This window comes from Drosophila takahashii, chromosome 2L (assembly GCF_030179915.1).
Source record: "Drosophila takahashii strain IR98-3 E-12201 chromosome 2L, DtakHiC1v2, whole genome shotgun sequence".
Taxonomy (NCBI): domain Eukaryota; kingdom Metazoa; phylum Arthropoda; class Insecta; order Diptera; family Drosophilidae; genus Drosophila; species Drosophila takahashii.
Window position 1 is genome coordinate 9,822,695 of NC_091678.1, and position 17,819 is coordinate 9,840,513.

General features: G+C 40.5%; 4 protein-coding genes across 11 annotated transcripts; 3 read left to right on the top strand and 1 right to left on the bottom strand.

Annotated features, from left to right (window-relative positions):
• Window positions 1-402: 402 nt before the first annotated feature.
• Ube4A (Ubiquitination factor E4A) lies at window positions 403-4,500 on the top strand. Its single transcript, XM_017138628.3, has 3 exons — window positions 403-1,198; window positions 1,969-2,351; window positions 2,402-4,500. Exons 1-3 carry the CDS (start codon window positions 475-477, stop codon window positions 4,271-4,273), a joined length of 2,979 nt encoding a protein of 992 aa, XP_016994117.2. The 5' UTR covers window positions 403-474; the 3' UTR covers window positions 4,274-4,500.
• Window positions 4,501-6,912: 2,412 nt separating this feature from the next.
• Window positions 6,913-8,674, bottom strand: LOC108055306 (acyl-coenzyme A thioesterase 9, mitochondrial). 2 transcript variants are annotated; one of them, XM_017138614.3, is made up of 3 exons: window positions 8,467-8,668; window positions 8,170-8,412; window positions 6,913-7,958 (listed from the first exon to the last, which is right to left on the bottom strand). In XM_017138614.3, the coding sequence occupies exons 1-3, from the start codon at window positions 8,618-8,620 to the stop codon at window positions 6,985-6,987; spliced, it is 1,371 nt and encodes a 456-aa protein (XP_016994103.3). In that variant the 5' UTR covers window positions 8,621-8,668; the 3' UTR covers window positions 6,913-6,984. The 2 variants fall into 2 exon arrangements, with proteins under 2 accessions (XP_016994103.3, XP_070070002.1); XM_070213901.1 differs by having other exon boundaries at window positions 7,649-7,958; window positions 8,166-8,412; window positions 8,467-8,674.
• Window positions 8,675-8,739: 65 nt separating this feature from the next.
• On the top strand, window positions 8,740-16,329 carry Nhe3 (Na[+]/H[+] hydrogen exchanger 3). Of its 7 annotated transcripts, none has more exons than XM_070213887.1 (14): window positions 8,741-9,448; window positions 11,296-11,420; window positions 11,480-11,668; window positions 11,728-12,017; window positions 12,078-12,224; window positions 12,310-12,613; window positions 12,673-12,784; window positions 12,843-12,996; window positions 13,061-13,112; window positions 13,369-13,404; window positions 13,615-13,802; window positions 13,864-13,972; window positions 14,035-14,166; window positions 15,434-16,328. In XM_070213887.1, exons 1-14 carry the CDS (start codon window positions 9,142-9,144, stop codon window positions 15,464-15,466), a joined length of 2,178 nt encoding a protein of 725 aa, XP_070069988.1. In that variant the 5' UTR covers window positions 8,741-9,141; the 3' UTR covers window positions 15,467-16,328. The 7 variants fall into 7 exon arrangements, 6 of the variants coding, with proteins under 6 accessions (XP_070069994.1, XP_070069988.1, XP_070069998.1 ...); XR_011418236.1 differs by lacking the exon at window positions 13,369-13,404 and adding an exon at window positions 15,095-15,279 and having other exon boundaries at window positions 8,744-9,448; window positions 15,434-16,329; XM_070213893.1 differs by lacking the exon at window positions 13,369-13,404 and having other exon boundaries at window positions 8,740-9,448; window positions 13,633-13,802; window positions 15,960-16,326.
• A 479-nt stretch (window positions 16,330-16,808) lies between these two features.
• Window positions 16,809-17,721, top strand: Nse1 (Non-SMC element 1). Its single transcript, XM_017138580.3, has one exon. The coding sequence runs from the start codon at window positions 16,903-16,905 to the stop codon at window positions 17,608-17,610; it is 708 nt and encodes a 235-aa protein (XP_016994069.2). The 5' UTR covers window positions 16,809-16,902; the 3' UTR covers window positions 17,611-17,721.
• Window positions 17,722-17,819: the final 98 nt, after the last annotated feature.

Sequence of the window (17,819 nt, forward strand, 5' to 3'; positions counted from 1 at the left end):
TTTGTTTTAAATGTGCTACTGTCTATATTAAATTGTGAAATCTAATGAAATTTGTTAAAAAATTTGTTTCATACTTATTTATTTAATTTATAATTTAAGTAAAACAAAAAAGTTAAAAGTCGTTACTTTGCTTTATTTTTTGCCATTATCTGGCGAAAAAGTTGTAGATCTAGTTGAAATACACGAATGTTTCATTATTTTTGTTCACTTGCTATGATCTTATATTTACCAAGAAAACTTAAATTAGCAAAGGTCGTAGAAAAAGAAATTTATAAAATAATAAATCGATTAAAGCCCCGACTACCATTAAAAGCCCGGACTATTTTCGAAAATGAAATCTACCGCCCTCGAAAATACCGTCATTTTGGCATTTGGTATGTTCTAGTACTATTGTAACTGCTCCCCAAACGGGCACACTGTTTGCAGTCAGATTTTCAAGGGAAAACATCTGACAATAATTTCAATATTTTCCCGATGACGAGCGTCGAGGACAATCCGTTCGCTGCTCTGCTCCAGGAGGGCACCAATGCCGATGGCGTGTCCCACAAACTGGTCGAGGAGGTGCTCCTGTTCACGCTGAACAAGGCGTCCGCCTGCGCAGGCCTCTGCCTGGCGGACGTGGTGGTGGACACCAGTGAGGAGACGCTGGGCGAGGATCTGGTGGCCCACGCCCTCTTCGAGCGCCTGATGCTGGCCGAGACCGGCCAGTATGCCAAGGCCAACGCCAGTGTGGATTCTCGGGAGCCGCGAGCCATGTGCTACCTGCGCGGAGCCTTCGCCCGTTGCGAAAGGATCCAAGCCGAGCGGAAAACCGACTGCTCCAAGGTCCTTGCGCTGATCCTTAACAATGCCAGCACCTGCATGCGCCAGCCGGACCTCTTTGCCCCCCAATCCTTCGCTGCCCAGTGGCTGGAGATGTTCGAGCAGGCCGACGAGCATGATACCAGCACCCAGGAGTTCCTGGTCCGCGTCGCCTGCAAGGTGGTGGAGGAGGACGAACCTCTCGAGGCCCTGGGCGCCCTCAAGGCCATCTTCTACCCGCTGCTCACCGAGCTGCAGAAGCTCATTGCCAAGGAGAACCTGATTACGGTCAAGAAGAACGTCTTCTGGATCCTGGGATTCTTTGTGCGCGACAAGCGAGCCGCCGTCCTGGGAGAGCTGCTCATTGACTACACCACTCCCAATCCCAAGGCTAAAGGTTAGTCTTCTGGTATCTGAATAATTAGACTATCTTTTACATTGCCATTTCTAACTAGAGCTTTGCATGAATGGATTTAATGAATTATTTTGAATTTTTTATTTTATATGAATGAGTTTATTAGATTTTTGAGTTTAATAGAAATGAATGAATTTGAATTTTGAGTTTAATAGAATTGAATGAATGAATTCCGAAATAATTCAAACAACAATTTCTTTTGAAGAAGAAAGGGCCAAAATTTTGTGATCAAATCTGCATGCATTTTATTTTCTAAGCAGTTAACATTGATTTGTTAAAAATTTCCCACTTTTTGTTCTTAAAAGAAAGCACAAAAATTAATACAAATTAATAGAATTGAATGAATTTGAATTTTGAGTTTAATGGAATTGAATGAATGAACGGCGTGAATTCCGAAATAATTCAAACGACAATTTCTTTTGAAAAAGAAAAGGCATTAATTATACCCGTTACTCGTAGAGTAATTTTGTGATCAAATCTGCATGAATTTTATTTTCTAAGCAGTTAACATTGATTTTTTAAAAATTTGTTACTTTTTGTTCTCAAAACAAAGCACAAAAAAAATCTGGCAAATTCATAAAAATTAAATTCATTCATTCATTCAATTTGAAACATAGGTTTGAATTAAACAAATCAGAAATGTCATGGCATACTATTATAAAACAAAAATGTAATGATTCACGCAGGGCTCTACTTCTAACTAAAAAAGCTAAATAATATTTTTATTAAATATTTTCCTTAATTTCCTTCAGGTGGCGAGTACATGGACACTTTGCTGGGCAGTCTTCTGTGCATCTCCATCTTGCCCAAGACCCAAACGGCCAAGTACGAGTTTTTCCATGAGCTTTCGCTGAATCAAACGGACTCCGCCCTGTGGGGACTTTTATCCCATCACCAGCAGTCCATTTTCCTGCTCGTCAAACAGCTGCTCGTCCTGTCGCCCGAGACCAAGAAGAAGACTCTCCAATGGCTGGCCAATTGCCTGGATGCAAACGTATCGCGTGGTCACCTGTGGAGCAGCATCAATCTGAACCTGGAGCAAACGGTCCACAGCACGGCCAGCGATGCCTTCATGACGAGCTTAAGTGCAGTTTTGATTCGTCTCTGCGCGCCTCTGTGTTTGCCCTCGTTGAAGGTAAGCAATTTATGCACCTGTTTTGGTTTTGTACTTAATATCTGTTATAGGTTCTTCTGGTGGACCCCACTTATTGTGCCGTGCCGGACAAGGATCGGCAGGAGAAGAGCGTGAGCCTGCTGAAGGCCCACGACGAGACCTGCCTGCTTCCGAGTGAAGAGGGCGCGGAGCGTCTGACGGCTGAAAAGTACAATTTCGTGACGGAGATCTTCTACATGACACACAAATGTTTCGAACTTGCCAATCGTCCCTGCATTGAACGCCTCACCCGCGTGATGCGCGAACTACAGAACACACAGACGGCCTACGAAGAGGTTCTTCACAGCGATCCCAACAACGAGTTGACCAAGAACCTATTTCGCATGATGCTGGAACAGATGCAGCAGGTGCTGTGCATCAAGAACACGCTGTCGGAGCCCTCGAATGACACCGCCTTGCTGAAGTTCTTCGAGGCCTCGGCCATCTGGCTGACGGAGGTGGCCATGCTGCCGCGAGAGATTTACGAGCAGTGCCTGGACAAGCGAGACTTCTCGCCGCAGCTACTCCGCAACCTGGAGCTGCTCTCGGACACGCCGCCCTTTGTGGCTCCCTATATGCAATCCGTGCCGGAAAGCATTATTGACAACATTTCGGCTTATTTGAACTTCTGCCGGCGACTCAACGGAGATCAATACATCCATATCTATTTTTCCGCCCACGATGCCTTCTTCAAGATGATACTGCTGTTCATGGGCAGCTCGGGGCTGGTCAAGAATCCCCACCTGCGTGCCAAGCTGGCTGAGGCTTTGGAATATCTCCTGCCCACGCAGATCCTGGGAAGCAATCGGCAGACTTTCGTCACTCACGTTTTCGACAACCATTCGGATCGGTTGAAGGTGGTGCGCAGTCTGCTGAACGTCTTCGTTAGCATCGAGATGACCGGTCAGTCGGTGCAGTTTGAGCAGAAATTCAACTATCGCCGGCCCATGTATGCAATAATGGAGTTTCTGTGGACAAAGCCGGAGCATGTGCAGTGCTTCCGGGATCTGGCCATCGAAGCGGAGGAGAATATGGAAGCCATCGAGCCGCCCATCTTTCTGCGATTCATCAATTTGCTCATCAACGATGCCATCTTCCTGCTGGACGAATCGCTGTCCAATCTCGAGCAGATCAAGCAGCTGCAGCAGGCCCAGGACAATGGGGAATGGAATGGCCTTTCGCATAACGAGCGCCAACAGCAGGTGACGAACCTGCAACACTTGGGAATGCTGGCGCGCTTTGACAACATCCTGGGAAGGGACACTATCAACATCCTGAAGCTTCTGACCACGGAGATCAGGAGCATTTTCTGCCACAACAGCATGGTGGATCGCATGGCAGCCATGCTGAACTACTTCCTGTTGCATTTAGTGGGGCCGCGGAAGGAGCGCTTCAAGGTCAAGGACAAGAAGGAGTTCGAATTCGATCCGGCGCAGACGGTGCTGGAGATCTCGCACATCTACATCAATTTAAGTGCTGACGACAGCTTTTGTTTGGCAGTGTCGCAGGATGGCCGCTCGTACAGTGAACAGCTTTTCGGCTATGCCGAAAACATCCTCGTGCGGATCGGAGGCGGTCAACTGATTGGCGACATGTCCGAGTTTGCCGTGAAGGTGGCGCGAATGGGAGCTCAGTATAAGGAGGAGCAGGAGCTGCTGGCTGATGCGCCGGAGGAGTACCTAGATCCGATTATCTCCACTCTGATGACGGATCCCGTCGTGCTGCCCAGCTCCAAGGTAACCGTGGATCGTTCCACCATCGCCCGTCATCTGCTAAGCGATCAGACGGATCCCTTCAATCGCGAACCGCTCACCATGGACAAGGTCAAGTCGAATGAGGCTCTGAAGTTGGAGATTGAGCAGTGGATCCAGGGCAAACGGGATGCGGCGCGCTCCAAGAGTTGAGGGAGCATCGGGCACGCAACTGCTGGCACAGCTGGCCAACCAAAGAGTTAAGTCCACGGGATCACGGATCAGGCTATAGTCAATGTTTTTGTTTTTTTCATAAGAATTCCAGTCATACATAGTGTCGTGTGTATGTTCAATCCTTGTACAGTTAGTGGTTTTTGAACTTTATTCCTAATCTATTTCTCTTATTGGTCAAATAAATGTTTCTATACTCTCGAGCTGTATTTATTTGTTGTTTGTTTTATGTTGTGTTGCCATTAGGGAACTAACCACGGTTTTGTTTTCAATTAAAATGTAAGCTCTGTATCTGTACATTAAATAAATAATACTTCATTAAACAACTAACATGTTTTTGGAAAATATTTAAAGAGAAAACTAGAGTATAAAGTCGAAAGATTATCATAATATTCAGAGTTGTGACTAATGCATTATTAGATTTATAATGAATTATCAATTTCATTAGCATTAAAGCAAAGTAATGCTAGTGAACTCAGTTTTCATTATCATTAGAAAAATTAATGCTTTTAATGCATTACTTTTGACAAATATAATGCTAATAAAAATTCAATTCAATACTTTTGAGAAAAGTAATGCTAATGAAAATACAATTTATTACCTTTGAGAAAAGTAATGCTATTAAAAAATCAATTCAATACTTTTGAGCAGGGACCGAAAATAACAGTTATTTTATTATTTTTAATCAAAAAAATCTTGCACTTCGGATCCCACTAAAAATCAGAGAAAAAAGTCACATAACCAATCTAATGCGGTCTATTCAGATCCGCAATGACCTAAATTTTTGTAACTTTTTTGAAATTGGTCATGAAGTAACTGTTATTTCAGACTTTTAAAATAAAAGTCAGAGAATAACAGTTATTTTTTGACCGAAAAAATAAAAGTCCTCCGTAACTTTTATTCATGACTTTTATAATAAAAGTCTAAAAATAACTGTTATTTTTAGACTGAAAAAATAAAAGTCAAGATAACTCTTACGAAAAGACTTATAGTAAAAAAATCATTAAATAACTTTTATTTGGTGATCGAAAATATATAAGTCTTAAATATCTGTTGCTCAATTGGAATTGGAATTTTAAAGGTTGCAATTTGTACTTATACACATGAATTCTTCAACATAATAAGACCGCGAATTCTTCAGACCTAGAGAAACCATTAATGACCATGGTAACAATTTTTAAAGTTCTAACCAATACAGCCATTCATGAATTCTTCAACATAATAAGACCGCGAATTCTTCAGACCTAGAGGAACCATTAATGACCATGGTAACAATTTTTAAAGTTCTGACCAATACAGCCATTCATAAAGTCATAAACATAATAAGACCGCGAATTCTTCAGACCTAGAGGAACCATTAATGACCATTGTAACAATTTTTAAAGTTCTGGCCAATACAGCCATTCATGAATTCTTCAACATAATAAGACCGCGAATTCTTCAGACCTAGAGGAACCATTAATGACCATGGTAACAATTTTTATGACAATTTATGACAACCTTTTATGTTGAACTCAACTAATAATGTAACGATGTACAACAAAACCTTTGACAATAAAATATTTGAATAACATATGAATACTCGATTATGTATACGCATATTATTCAATGTCGCGCTAGTAATTATCAAGGCTCGCTATATGAGTTTATGACTTTATGAATGGCTGTATTGGTCAGAACTTTAAAAATTGTTACCATGGTCATTAATGGTTCCTCTAGGTCTGAAGAATTCGCGGTCTTATTATGTTTATGACTTTATGAATGGCTGTATTGGTCAGAACTTTAAAAATTGTTACCATGGTCATTAATGGTTCCTCTAGGTCTGAAGAATTCGCGGTCTTATTATGTTGAAGAATTCATGAATGGCTGTATTGGTTAGAACTTTAAAAATTGTTACCATGGTCATTAATGGTTTCTCTAGGTCTGAAGAATTCGCGGTCTTATTATGTTGAAGAATTCATGTGTATAAGTACAAATTGCAACCTTTAAAATTCCAATTCCAATTGAGCAACAGATATTTAAGACTTATATATTTTCGATCACCAAATAAAAGTTATTTAATGATTTTTTTACTATAAGTCTTTTCGTAAGAGTTATCTTGACTTTTATTTTTTCAGTCTAAAAATAACAGTTATTTTTAGACTTTTATTATAAAAGTCATGAATAAAAGTTACGGAGGACTTTTATTTTTTCGGTCAAAAAATAACTGTTATTTTCTGACTTTTATTTTAAAAGTCTGAAATAACAGTTACGTCATGACTTATAAATAAAAGGTGCTGAATAACGATTAATCGATGACTTTTAAAGTAAAACTTATAACTGTTACGGTCCCTGCTTTTGAGAAAAGTAATGCTAGTGAAAAATATTTCATTACTTTTGAGAGAAAGTAATGCCAATGATATTTTGTTCATTACCATTAATAATGATAATGAAAAAATGTTCATTAAAAATTTTATAAAATATTTTTCAACTATATTTTACTTTAATCATATTAATAGGAACTAAAATAAAACTAACAAATTCGTTTCCATAACCGATATAGGATAAAGAACGATCTGGAAAGTAAAGAAGTGGTTTTCTAGACAGCTTTAATCACGAGAGACTAGTTATACAGTCGTATTGAAATGTCTTTATATGTTCTTTTTGAAAAACTGTTGCTTTATTAATCCCTGATAACTCCTTATCGTAAGGCTTTAACCTGCTCCATCGGTCTTTCCCGAAGGACTTGATGCACTGCCCTCCATGTCTCGACCTACTGATTCGAGGAAGCGATTGAAGTAGCGACGCCCTGTCAAATACCATAAGGCCTCGTAATAACTTTTTGGCAGGACCTCCGGAACCTTGTGGCTGCACAAATAGGTCAAATGCAGCGTGTTGCAGGGAAACTGCGTAAAGTCATTGCCATGGATGGCGTCCACCACAGTCATCAGCTGGACGTAATTGTCCTGGGTGTAGACCACGTAGGCCTTCAGGTTTATATAGCTGTGGACGGGGATCGAATGGGTGAAGGTGATGTCCGATATGAAACGGATCATCGAGTACTCGTTGGCGAAGAGGCTGGCCGTCATGTAGGCCAACTCGATGGCGTTGCGGATGATGAAGCCACCGAAAATGGTGTTCGATTCGTTGCGGTGCTCCGGGAAGGAGTGCAGCAGGGTCCGGCGATGCCACTTGGACATCCAGCGGCAATCCGGAGGCAGAGTGGTCATATCCGTGGGTGTGGGACCCTCGATGCCCTTGGTTCGAGTGAACAACTCATACATGATCTGCTCCTCCTCCCTCGAAGGCTTTCGTTTGTCCTCCAAAAGGGGCGATTTACCCGCCCTTAGCTTGTGCCGCTCCAGGGCCTCCTGGTGGAGGCATTCCTCCAGTTCGTTGGCCGGCACTAGAGGATTCACTGGGGCCGGGCCACTATTGGTGGCATCGCGGGCGGCAATCACAAAAATGGCCTTCGCCAGCAGCATTCCACTTTGCCGCACATATGCCGAGATCTCCATGGAGCTATCGCCCGTCCACGAAACGTGTCCCGACAGGGAGACGTCCACATCCGGCCTGAACTTCTCGACCAGGAAGTGCCCGTGGTCCACCAGCAGGGTGACGAAAGTGTAGGGCAATGGAACGCCTTTCGGTAGCTTCGGCAGAAGGACATGCCGATGGCAGATCCACACTGCAGGGGAAAAGATCTTAATAAGAACAGGGATTGGGATCAGAATTGTAAAATCGATATGGCCATGTAAATTTCAAGTCGTTTTTACATGAAATACCCTTTTCGACCAGGTCAAATTTACCAGAGGCCAGGTCAAATTAAAATTGATCTTAAATAAGGTAAAATTGACCTACGATTCATTTCGATTTTTTTTGGGTGCAGTTTACCTTACCGGCGAGAAGGTCGAGTTCCTCCATCATCCTGCCCATGCGCAGCAGGCCGCCGGCGTAAGCGAAGCGTTGCCTCAGCAGAGCATCGGATTCCAGGAGCACATTGGCGCTCGTCTGCGAGTCCGTCATGGAGCGGTTCGGCAAGTCGCTCAGCTTTGGCTGGAACTTGAGCAGCCCTTCCCGGCTCTTGGGGATGGCGTGGTAGCCAGCCTCCACCCCGATGTACTCCCGGATTTTCTTTGCCACTTGAGATTAGGATTAGGATCGGGATTACGAGTATTGCAGCTGGTTGTGGTTACCGTCTGCCATGGTGCCCGAGCAGTGTCCGGACTCCAGTTGCTTCCTGCCGCATTCCGCGAACCGGTGACGAAGGGATCCCAGTTGCGGACACAATCCTCGCAAGGCGATCCTCCCAAAGCATTTGCTTTTTTTGCAATTTGAAAAAATATACATTTGTATGTCAAATAACAAAATAAATGAAATTAGAGTAAAGTAAAATTAAATACTATACTACTATTCAAGTTGAAAACAAACAACTTTTTAAATAGTAACCAATCATACAAATTTAAAGTTTTTGAGCCCTAAATAAACCGTTACACCCCTTGGATTCCCAGTCCGCTCCTGTTCAAAAGCGGCGCTGGCATTTCCCCGCAAGTCGCGAACGGTCTCACTGTTCCATACGGTTGTTTCCATATGAACTGACTGTTTTTTTTATACCGAGTGCAGTGCAGAAAAAAATGGTTAAAGCTCTTTTTGAACCAATATATTTTACATAACGGCTGTGCATCAAATAACCAACCGAGCGGAGGTCAAGAACTCATCCGACGCCGCCTGAGCGTGGTCGTCCTGCTCCCAGAGCCACCACCACCCCCAAACCCTCAGGGCTCCGCTCCTGGGTGCGCGAATCAATTACAGCGACGTCGTAACGCGAAAATCGATTTCGGCTGCGGGTGCAGGCTGAATCACCAGAAACTATGTCCCACTGCGATGTGGACGCGGAAGTAGAGATGACATCGCCCAGCAGGATGAAGGAAGCAGCCGTTAGCCGGAGCAGCGTTCTCCTCCTCCTGGCCACAGTGATTCTGGGCCTACTGACCTCCGGATGCGAGGCCACGGACACGGATATCGCCCTGGACGCCAAGGCCACGCTGAACCATCGCATCCAGAGCCTGGATCTGCTCGTCTTCGTGTTCCTGCTGGCCCTCACGGTCCTCACCATATGGCTGTTCAAGCACCATCGCGTCTCCTGGCTCCACGAGACCGGACTGGCCGTCATTTACGGTATGTTGGATTCTTAGGGTCTCAGAAGGTGTCATGAAAAGTCATCATTACATCTCCGGGCTCATAAAGTTTAGATTTGTATATACAAGATGATAATATGTATCTACAATGTACAATATGTTGGCATTTCCGTTTGTCTAGTCTCCATATTTTAAAGTTATCTGAATGAAGCTTTTATAGATCTCATCTTTCAATCGTCACATCTTTCTATTCATAGCTGCACTGAGGGAAAAATTGAATTCTAATAATATTTAATGTGTAACTAATGATTACCTTTTTCTAATATTACCCCACAAAATCCGATATGAAATAGGTTTATTTCTACCTTATTTCATATCAATAAAAAGGCGATATGACTTATGTCAAAATTAAAGATTCAATCATGATATTTTATCATATCATAAAAATACAAAATTTAGTATTTTTTGAGCAAATAATATAAAATTAGATTAACATAATTTTTTTCATATCAAAATGATATGAATAACTTGATCTTTAAAAAATATCAAATTGACCATTACCATTTTTTTTTTCTGTGCCTTTAAGATATACAAGAATTTAATATATTTTTTACTATATACAATGTATATAACTTGAAGATAGCTTTTGTTATTCAAAATACCTTTTTCCTGCAATACCTAGAACTCAAAGCTCTTGATTATCGGTCACCTGCCCGTCGTTTTGTAGACCCCGTCATTTTCATTGTCACCTCTTTGTTGTCCCATATTCGGAATTACCCTTTTGTGCACGCCAGCCGTGACATTACGTTCGAGCATTTGGGAGGCAGTAAAAGCCAAAGTAATCTAAATAAACATAGAAGAACCTGCACGCAACGACAACGGAATCCATTGCAGCAAAGATATTGTACACGAGACCTTGTCGTGCTTAGTCAGCCATTATCATTGGGGTTTTCCGTCAAAATACATTTTCACTGCTCTTTCATGATCGCGCAAACCTGCCGAGTACTTTGTTATTCTAACATTTTCATATACATTAAGTACTGCGGCATATGTGTGCAGCAATAAAAGAGCAAACAAGATTTCTTTCAACTAATTGAAGCTAATGAAACAATTCAATAAAACAGGTTGGGCTGGGCATTGATGAAACCCCGGGCCTGGGCGTAAATTGGGAATGATTATTTAGCATTCCCCAACAGAGCGGGTGAAAGCTTTTTGTTATGGCCCAGCTCGATTGATAAATTCCCAAGATGTTGTGTTCATTACAATACACGGGAAATAAAACAATTTTCAAATCAAGCAAGATAAAGAACACCCTAAATCACTCTGTTTGTTTTTCTCTGATAACGTTTGACTAAGCATATTTCTTATCGGTTCGGTTCTATTAGTCACACTTTCGCTTTTGCGATAGGTCAGGCCAGACATTGGACATGTGCTGTTTTCTTAAAAAAAAAAACTTTTAAAATAAATAATATAATCTGAAGTGACCTCAAGGCAACACTTGTTTTTACTTACCATCATGTTTTCATTTATTTTTATATGATTGTTCCAATATTAATACTATATTGACTAAAAAAATTTTGTTATATTGAGTTTTTCTTAAACTACGATATTCACAATTATTTTTTGTTTTTAAAGACATGAAACTGCGTTCTAATGTTATTACTAATTTCTAATAATAATAATATTATTTTATTGACTACAAAAATTTGTTATGTTGAATTTTTTTTAACAAATATATTCGCAATTGTTTTCTGTTTTTAAAGACATGGAACTGCATTTTAATATTATTACTAATTACCTATACTAATTTTTAAAAATTCATTTAAAATCTTAATTAAAAGCCAAACCAAATAGATGTTTTATCTTTATTTCCTTATCCTCTCTCAGGCTTAATTGTTGGAGCAATTATTCGGTATGCGGGAACCTCCGCCACCCTTGTCCACATGCAGGTGGAGCCGCAAGGTGTTCCGACGTACACCGATAAGTTGCCGCCCGATACCCTCTGGTTTAAGGTAAGTCATTAAATGACAGAACAATGCCGGGGTTAATATAATTCTTGTCTTTGTTTTAGTACCCCGTTAACCAGACGAATGGAACCAAATTACCGGAGGGCATCAAGACATACGCCTATGTATTTCGTGGTCAGGTCCACGATGTGGATGAGAATGAAATCGATCTGAAGGCAACTTTTGATCCAGAGGTGTTTTTCAACATTTTACTACCGCCTATAATATTTTACGCGGGTTACAGCTTGAAAAAGGTTTGCTTATTGCTCTGAATTTTGTAAACAATTTACTGGATTGGTTTTCTTCTTCGCAGAAATACTTTTTCCGCAATCTGGGTGCCATCCTCACGTTCGCCATTGTGGGCACTACCTTGTCGGCCTTTCTTATCGGCGGCTTCATGTACGGTTGTGTGAAACTGATGCCAAAGTACTTGAGCAGCAGTTTCACATTCCTGGACACTCTTTACTTTGGAGCCCTGATATCGCCCACAGATCCGCTCACCATTCTAGCCATATTCAACGATCTTCGAGTTGACGTTAACCTATATGCGCTAGTCTTGGGCGAATCTGTGCTCAACGATGCCGTGGCCATTGTCCTTAGCGGGTAAGGGTTTTCTGATTTATTTTAAATAATTTTAAGTAATATGTGCTTATTTATTTGCAGAGCAATACAAAACTATGGTGAACATTACTCTAATACAGGGGAATTCGAAACTACAGCTTTTCTGCGCTCGTTAAGTGACTTTTTCTCCATCTTTCTGCTGTCCCTGATGATTGGCGCCGCCATGGGCTGTTTGACAGCATTGATATCCTTTTCAAATATGCCTTTACTCTATAATATTAACTTTAGTACAATAGCTAGATCGATAACTTCCTTAACTCCTGCCACACATGACCAAATTCACGCGGGTTCGCGACTTTCCCCTTCTAGAGTCGGCGCTCTTCGTGCTAATGAGCTACAGCACCTTCCTGCTGGCCGAGGCCACCGAACTCACTGGCGTGGTGGCCGTGCTCTTCTGCGGCATCTGCCAGGCCCACTACACCTACAACAACCTGTCGGAGGATTCGCGGCAAAGAACTAAACAGATCTTCGAGCTGCTTAACTTTTTGGCCGAGAACTTTATATTTTCCTATATTGGCGTTTCGATGTTCACCTTTCCCAAGCATCATTTCGACGCGGGATTTATCATAACAGCTTTCGTAAGTTTATTTCTATATTATTGAAAATCCCAAGGCTAAAAAATATTTTACTTTCGCAGATCTGCGCCGCTATAGGACGTGCCGTGAATGTGTATCCTTTATCCTGGCTGCTGAACATCAAGCGGAAGCCTAAAATCTCCTCAAACTTCCAGCACATGCTGTTCTTTGCTGGCAAGTCTTTAATTGCTACTAAAAAGGGACTCTTTGTAATGAGTTTAATTTCTAATAGGACTTCGTGGCGCCATGTCCTTTGCCTTGGCCATCCGAAATACAGTGTCGGATGCGCGACAAACTATGTTGACCGCCACATCGCTGATTGTCATCTTTACGGTCGTAATCCAAGGTGGGGCAGCCAATTTTCTGTTAAATTGGTTGAAAATACCGTGAGTACATGCCGTACATTTAAATGCTTCCGCGTTTATTATCAAAAATCTCCCTTAATTGCAGTGTTGGCGTTGACGATGAGACTGAACAATTAAATAATTACCAAGTGCACAGTGTGAGTACACAAATATCACGTACATATGTACGTGCTTTTAGAAAGTATTTTGAAAAATGTTTGTGAACAGTAGAGGATTATCTATTTAGTACATATATTTAATGTCTAAAGATCTTTAAGCCATAATTGCAAATGCATTGATTAAATTACAACTTCTCTCTTACATTCTTTTGAAAGAATAATTTTTAACTCATGATTTTTGTTACTTATACATTTCTACGCACCTCACAACATTAAACCATCTGCTCAAAAAAAGGTTTACAATTCAATGGACAATTCACACCCGCAGACGGTAGGTTTTTGGCAATGATCATTCAATACATGTCCGTTTTGTTTAAATTGAATTTATAATTTTATCTAGCCTCTAGCATATTTATTATCCAAACGTTGACAGGCCCTTTTTTATAAGCAAATATTTTGAATTTCTAATTTTTGTGCATTTTTCTTTTGTTCACCCGCATTGAAAGTAGAGCTAATATCATTTAATTGAACTCTGTGTTAGTCTGACGGTTATTTACAGGATGTGGAAAGCGCCGGCGGAGGTCGCGGCAAGTTGCGTTTGTCCGGTGGAACGGAGTCCAACTTGGATACGCCAGCGGATGGACCGAATGGCAGTTTGGGCGGTGGACGTCGTCGCAACAGTCACGAGAAGGCCATACTGGCTAGGATCTGGGGGAACTTTGATACCAAGTGAGTGGCAGTAAACTATAAAGATTTGAATTTCACTTAGAGACTGATACCGTATCCCTAGGTACATGAAGCCCTTGCTGACGCACTCGCGACCCACTCTGCTGGAGACGCTGCCCGTTTGCTGCAATCCCATTGCCAGACTGCTCACCACCACACAGCAGTTAACTCAAGTGAGTTGAATGCTGCACTAAACAGGAGAAAAAGGATAATAACCAACTGAAATTCCTTTCAGGATGGTAGCGAATTTAGGCGCGTGGACTCGGACTCGGATATCTGCATAGACAATGATACCGGGAATGGTCTCAGCCAGGATGTTGGACCCGGAACGGGACCGGCTGTGGGGCGCCGGAACTCTCTGAGTCGCGTAAGTATCAAGTACACCGGCGATAATCACCATCTGCTCGCTAGCTACCGAAATATTGAATAACCGAATGAGCGAAGCACCCCAACCACCAAAGACTAATCCTAGGCGTAGCAAGCTGGCCATTAACACACGAAACGAAAAACCTCAACTAAACCAGAAACCAAAAAACAAGAACCGAAAGCATCTACACCATAGATACTTTGGCAAAGTAGACATATTGTTATTTAAATACTTAACAACCATGAAAATGTGATTTTTGTTTAGCGATATTCTGTTTTTGTATAATTTATATGTTGATTTTGTGGTGCAAGAGGAAAGGAGGAGGCTATTAATTTGCACCCACCTTCAATATTGTTGATTAATTGTTTAAGTTTGTGCGGCGGCAAGCGATTTCTAGTCTACGATTGTAACACCTATGTAATATTGATTTGACTGTTAACTACTACCTAATGCATGCTTACCAAATATACTATATAATCGAAATGTAACTACTCTCTCAGCGATGATATTAATTTATTTATTCATTTCTGCGGCATCTTTCTTTCTTTCTTTCTGTCTTTCCTTCGACCAATCAATCATCTAACAAACTCATGCGGACTATTTATCAATTTAACTTTGGTTGCTCTAACAACAACAACAACAACTACAACAACCAATGAAAAACTGCATTCATCTAAAAAACAAATATATCAAAAATTTTATCAATTGGTAAATGCCCAAAAAAAAGTCTGTTCAATTGAACGAAGCCAATCATCACCTTGCAAATGAACTCAGCCTGGTTACTAATAATTTCATGTAATCATTTCTGTGGAAGAACCAAGAGATCGAGCCCGTTTCTTATGTATTTGATTTATTTACTATTTATAATATTTTTGTTTGTTTTTGTCTACTTTTCCTTGGTAAATCAAATGTTGTAAACGAAGCACAGACGGAGACCCAGACATGAAAAACTAAGTCCCAGAGTCAGTTAGTTCAGTCAGTGAATTGATTAACAGATTAACAAATGCTTCTTAAAGCACAGCAGTTAAGAATGTTCGTTTGTATTGTTCACTTTTAATTTCTGTATTTTTCCTCATAATCTAATTTCTTAGATTCTAACACGCGACTAACCATGTAAGTACAAATTAAATTGCAGTTGATTTCCTCATTTCCTTATCGCCTTTTGTACATAAATACGTACTTAAAAATAACCATAAATTCACTTATTAAATAAATTTTATATTTATTTATTTGATTTTCTTCTAAAAATTATTATTATTTCTTTTAGGTTGGAGGCGAGCATCGAAATGTTTACTTATAAGTTTTATTAATTTTTCTGTTTCTTTTGTTATTTATTTTAATTGGTCTCATTTAAAATGGAATATGATGTGAAAACTGTACAAATTAGATTATTACTCCTTAGTTTCTCCTTGTTTACGATATGTGATTCGGAACTCTAGTTATAAATTAAATATCAAGCTTATCAATTAATTCAAAAGTTCTTGTGCAACGATTTAAATTCCGTAAGGGCACTGAAGCTACCTTTCATCAAGGTGACACACACGAATACCATACCTTAAAACACGATATATTACATGCATATGAAGCCTCTTTTATTTTAATTTTTCTACTCTTGCGTCTTTGCCATTTTCTTAGTTTTGCCAAAATATATAAATACGCCTAACTAAATGGCCTAGTGAAAATTTATACGAATACTTATAGACATATTTTCTTTTTCTTATTTATTCGTCATCGCAATATATGCAAACATTTAAAAATATTCGCCTAAAACCACAAAACAAATTTATATTCAGATGGAGATTCTGGAGCATGTTCAAAGTCCGGTGTCGACGAGAATCAGACTCTTAGGATTTTATGGAAAAAAGTTATAAAAGCCAAGGCAGAAATAATCTTATTTACTTTTTGATGTATTTTACACAACATAAAAAATTATAGCTTTTTCGTTTTAAGAAGTTAGTGTAAATATATCGTTTTGAAATCTGAGCTAAATATGTATATTCGGTTTAGTTCTAACGTTTAAATTTCGATCCATTTGCTGATCTATTAATTTGTTCCCATATTACCTAAGACCATTTCTTACTACATACATACGCTGTATTTTAATCAAAGCGAAGCTCTCTGAAGATATTAATTGTTGTGCTGTTAATTTTTAAGTCTCAACAAAATAAAATAAAAAACAAATGTGCCGAATTGTTTTATTTTAGAAACAAGAATTGGAGTTTACTTCTTGTTTAATTGTTTAAAATCGATTTGGTTCCGTTAAATACTTCAACTACCACCCGTAATGAAATTTTTGAAAACGCCGTATTTTACAAATATGCCGAAGCAGTGTCACTAAATTAATACAATTATTTCGTATTTAATTCAAATTTTTTAAATGGCTTAAAAATTGATTTCAAATCGGAAAAAACTTACAATTTTTGAAAACATTGAATTTTAAAAATATTGCGGTGCAGTGTCACCAAATTAATACGATTATTTTGTATTTAAGGCTAATTTTTTTAATGTCTTTTAAATGATCATGCTTTTATAAAATAGCGTTTAAATCGGAAAAAACTTCAAGTTTTCTAAAACATTGAATTTAAAAAATATTGCGCTGCAGTATGACCAAACTTCGTATGTAGGTATTTTAAGGCCCTGCTGCATTGGGCACACTGTGACGGCGCGCATTTTTTATTATTGGAGATTTTGGAATCGCTTTAAAATTGATATAATCACTGACCTACGATACTCATCATGGAGGTGGTCAAGCGCGGCTTCCTCCGCGCCTGCAAGAACCACAGTTACCTGAGCTTCGAACTGATCGATAATATTCTGGGCCCGCTGTGCGCCCACCACAAGGTCCCGAAACCCTCCAGCAAGGAGGCCGTGAAGGCACTCGTGAGCGAAATAAACGACACCATCAGCGACTTGGGACTGACGCTCGTCTTCATCAAGTATCCAGTTAAGAGCGAGGAGTATCTGGTGTTCGCCAAGACGGATCCCACGCCCGACAACGTGGCCAACACGGGACTGTCGGCCGAGGAATGCCAGTACTTCTCCAGGCTGCTGGACAAGATTGCCTCCGAGGAGGACTGCCACATCGCCTGGAATGCGGCCTACAACCTGCAGGGCAACTCGAAGCCGCTGAAGAAGAGCCGCATGCAGGAACTGCTGCAGAAGTGGACCCAAATGGGCTACTTCATGGAGCTGGACGAGAGCATCTACCTGGGGCCGCGCAGCCTCGTCGAGTTGAGCTTCTACCTGACCACCAATCACGGGGAGCACATCAAGAACTGCATGCTCTGCAAGTGCCTGGTGCTGTGGGACATCCGCTGCGGATCGTGCAGCATCCAGTTCCATCGGGAGTGCATCCACACCTACCTGCAGCGCCGCGATATCTGCCCGTCCTGCGGCAACAAGTGGACGACGCCTCTAAGACGTTCCACTAGTTCATCTTCATAAGAACTAATTTTGTTAAGTATAGTATAGATTTCGGTTAGTATATGTATCGTATAATCAGGTTTACCCATGTCTATTGGTATTAACTAACTGATTTCAAGAATACAAATAAACGAGTTAAGTTAACATGTTAATTGTACTGAAAAAGATTTCTATAAGTATGACAAGGTCTTAAGGAGCTATTTATACCCGTTTCTCGTAGAGTAAAAGGG

Excerpts from the sequence above, each read along its gene's own strand:
- Ube4A (XM_017138628.3), top strand. The coding sequence starts at position 475 with ATGACGAGCGTCGAGGACAATCCGTTCGCTGCTCTGCTCCAGGAGGGC. Across the intron at positions 1,199-1,968 it reads TCCCAATCCCAAGGCTAAAG|GTGGCGAGTACATGGACACT; the intron begins GTTAGTCTTCTG and ends AATTTCCTTCAG. Across the intron at positions 2,352-2,401 it reads TGTGTTTGCCCTCGTTGAAG|GTTCTTCTGGTGGACCCCAC; the intron begins GTAAGCAATTTA and ends TATCTGTTATAG.
- LOC108055306 (XM_017138614.3), bottom strand. The coding sequence starts at position 8,620 with ATGTATATTTTTTCAAATTGCAAAAAAAGCAAATGCTTTGGGAGGATC. Across the intron at positions 8,413-8,466 it reads CTCGGGCACCATGGCAGACG|TGGCAAAGAAAATCCGGGAG; the intron begins GTAACCACAACC and ends CCTAATCTCAAG. Across the intron at positions 7,959-8,169 it reads GGAACTCGACCTTCTCGCCG|TGTGGATCTGCCATCGGCAT; the intron begins GTAAGGTAAACT and ends TTTCCCCTGCAG.
- Nhe3 (XM_070213886.1), top strand. The coding sequence starts at position 9,142 with ATGTCCCACTGCGATGTGGACGCGGAAGTAGAGATGACATCGCCCAGC. Across the intron at positions 11,421-11,479 it reads CCGATACCCTCTGGTTTAAG|TACCCCGTTAACCAGACGAA; the intron begins GTAAGTCATTAA and ends TCTTTGTTTTAG. Across the intron at positions 11,669-11,727 it reads CGGGTTACAGCTTGAAAAAG|AAATACTTTTTCCGCAATCT; the intron begins GTTTGCTTATTG and ends TCTTCTTCGCAG.
- Nse1 (XM_017138580.3), top strand. The coding sequence starts at position 16,903 with ATGGAGGTGGTCAAGCGCGGCTTCCTCCGCGCCTGCAAGAACCACAGT.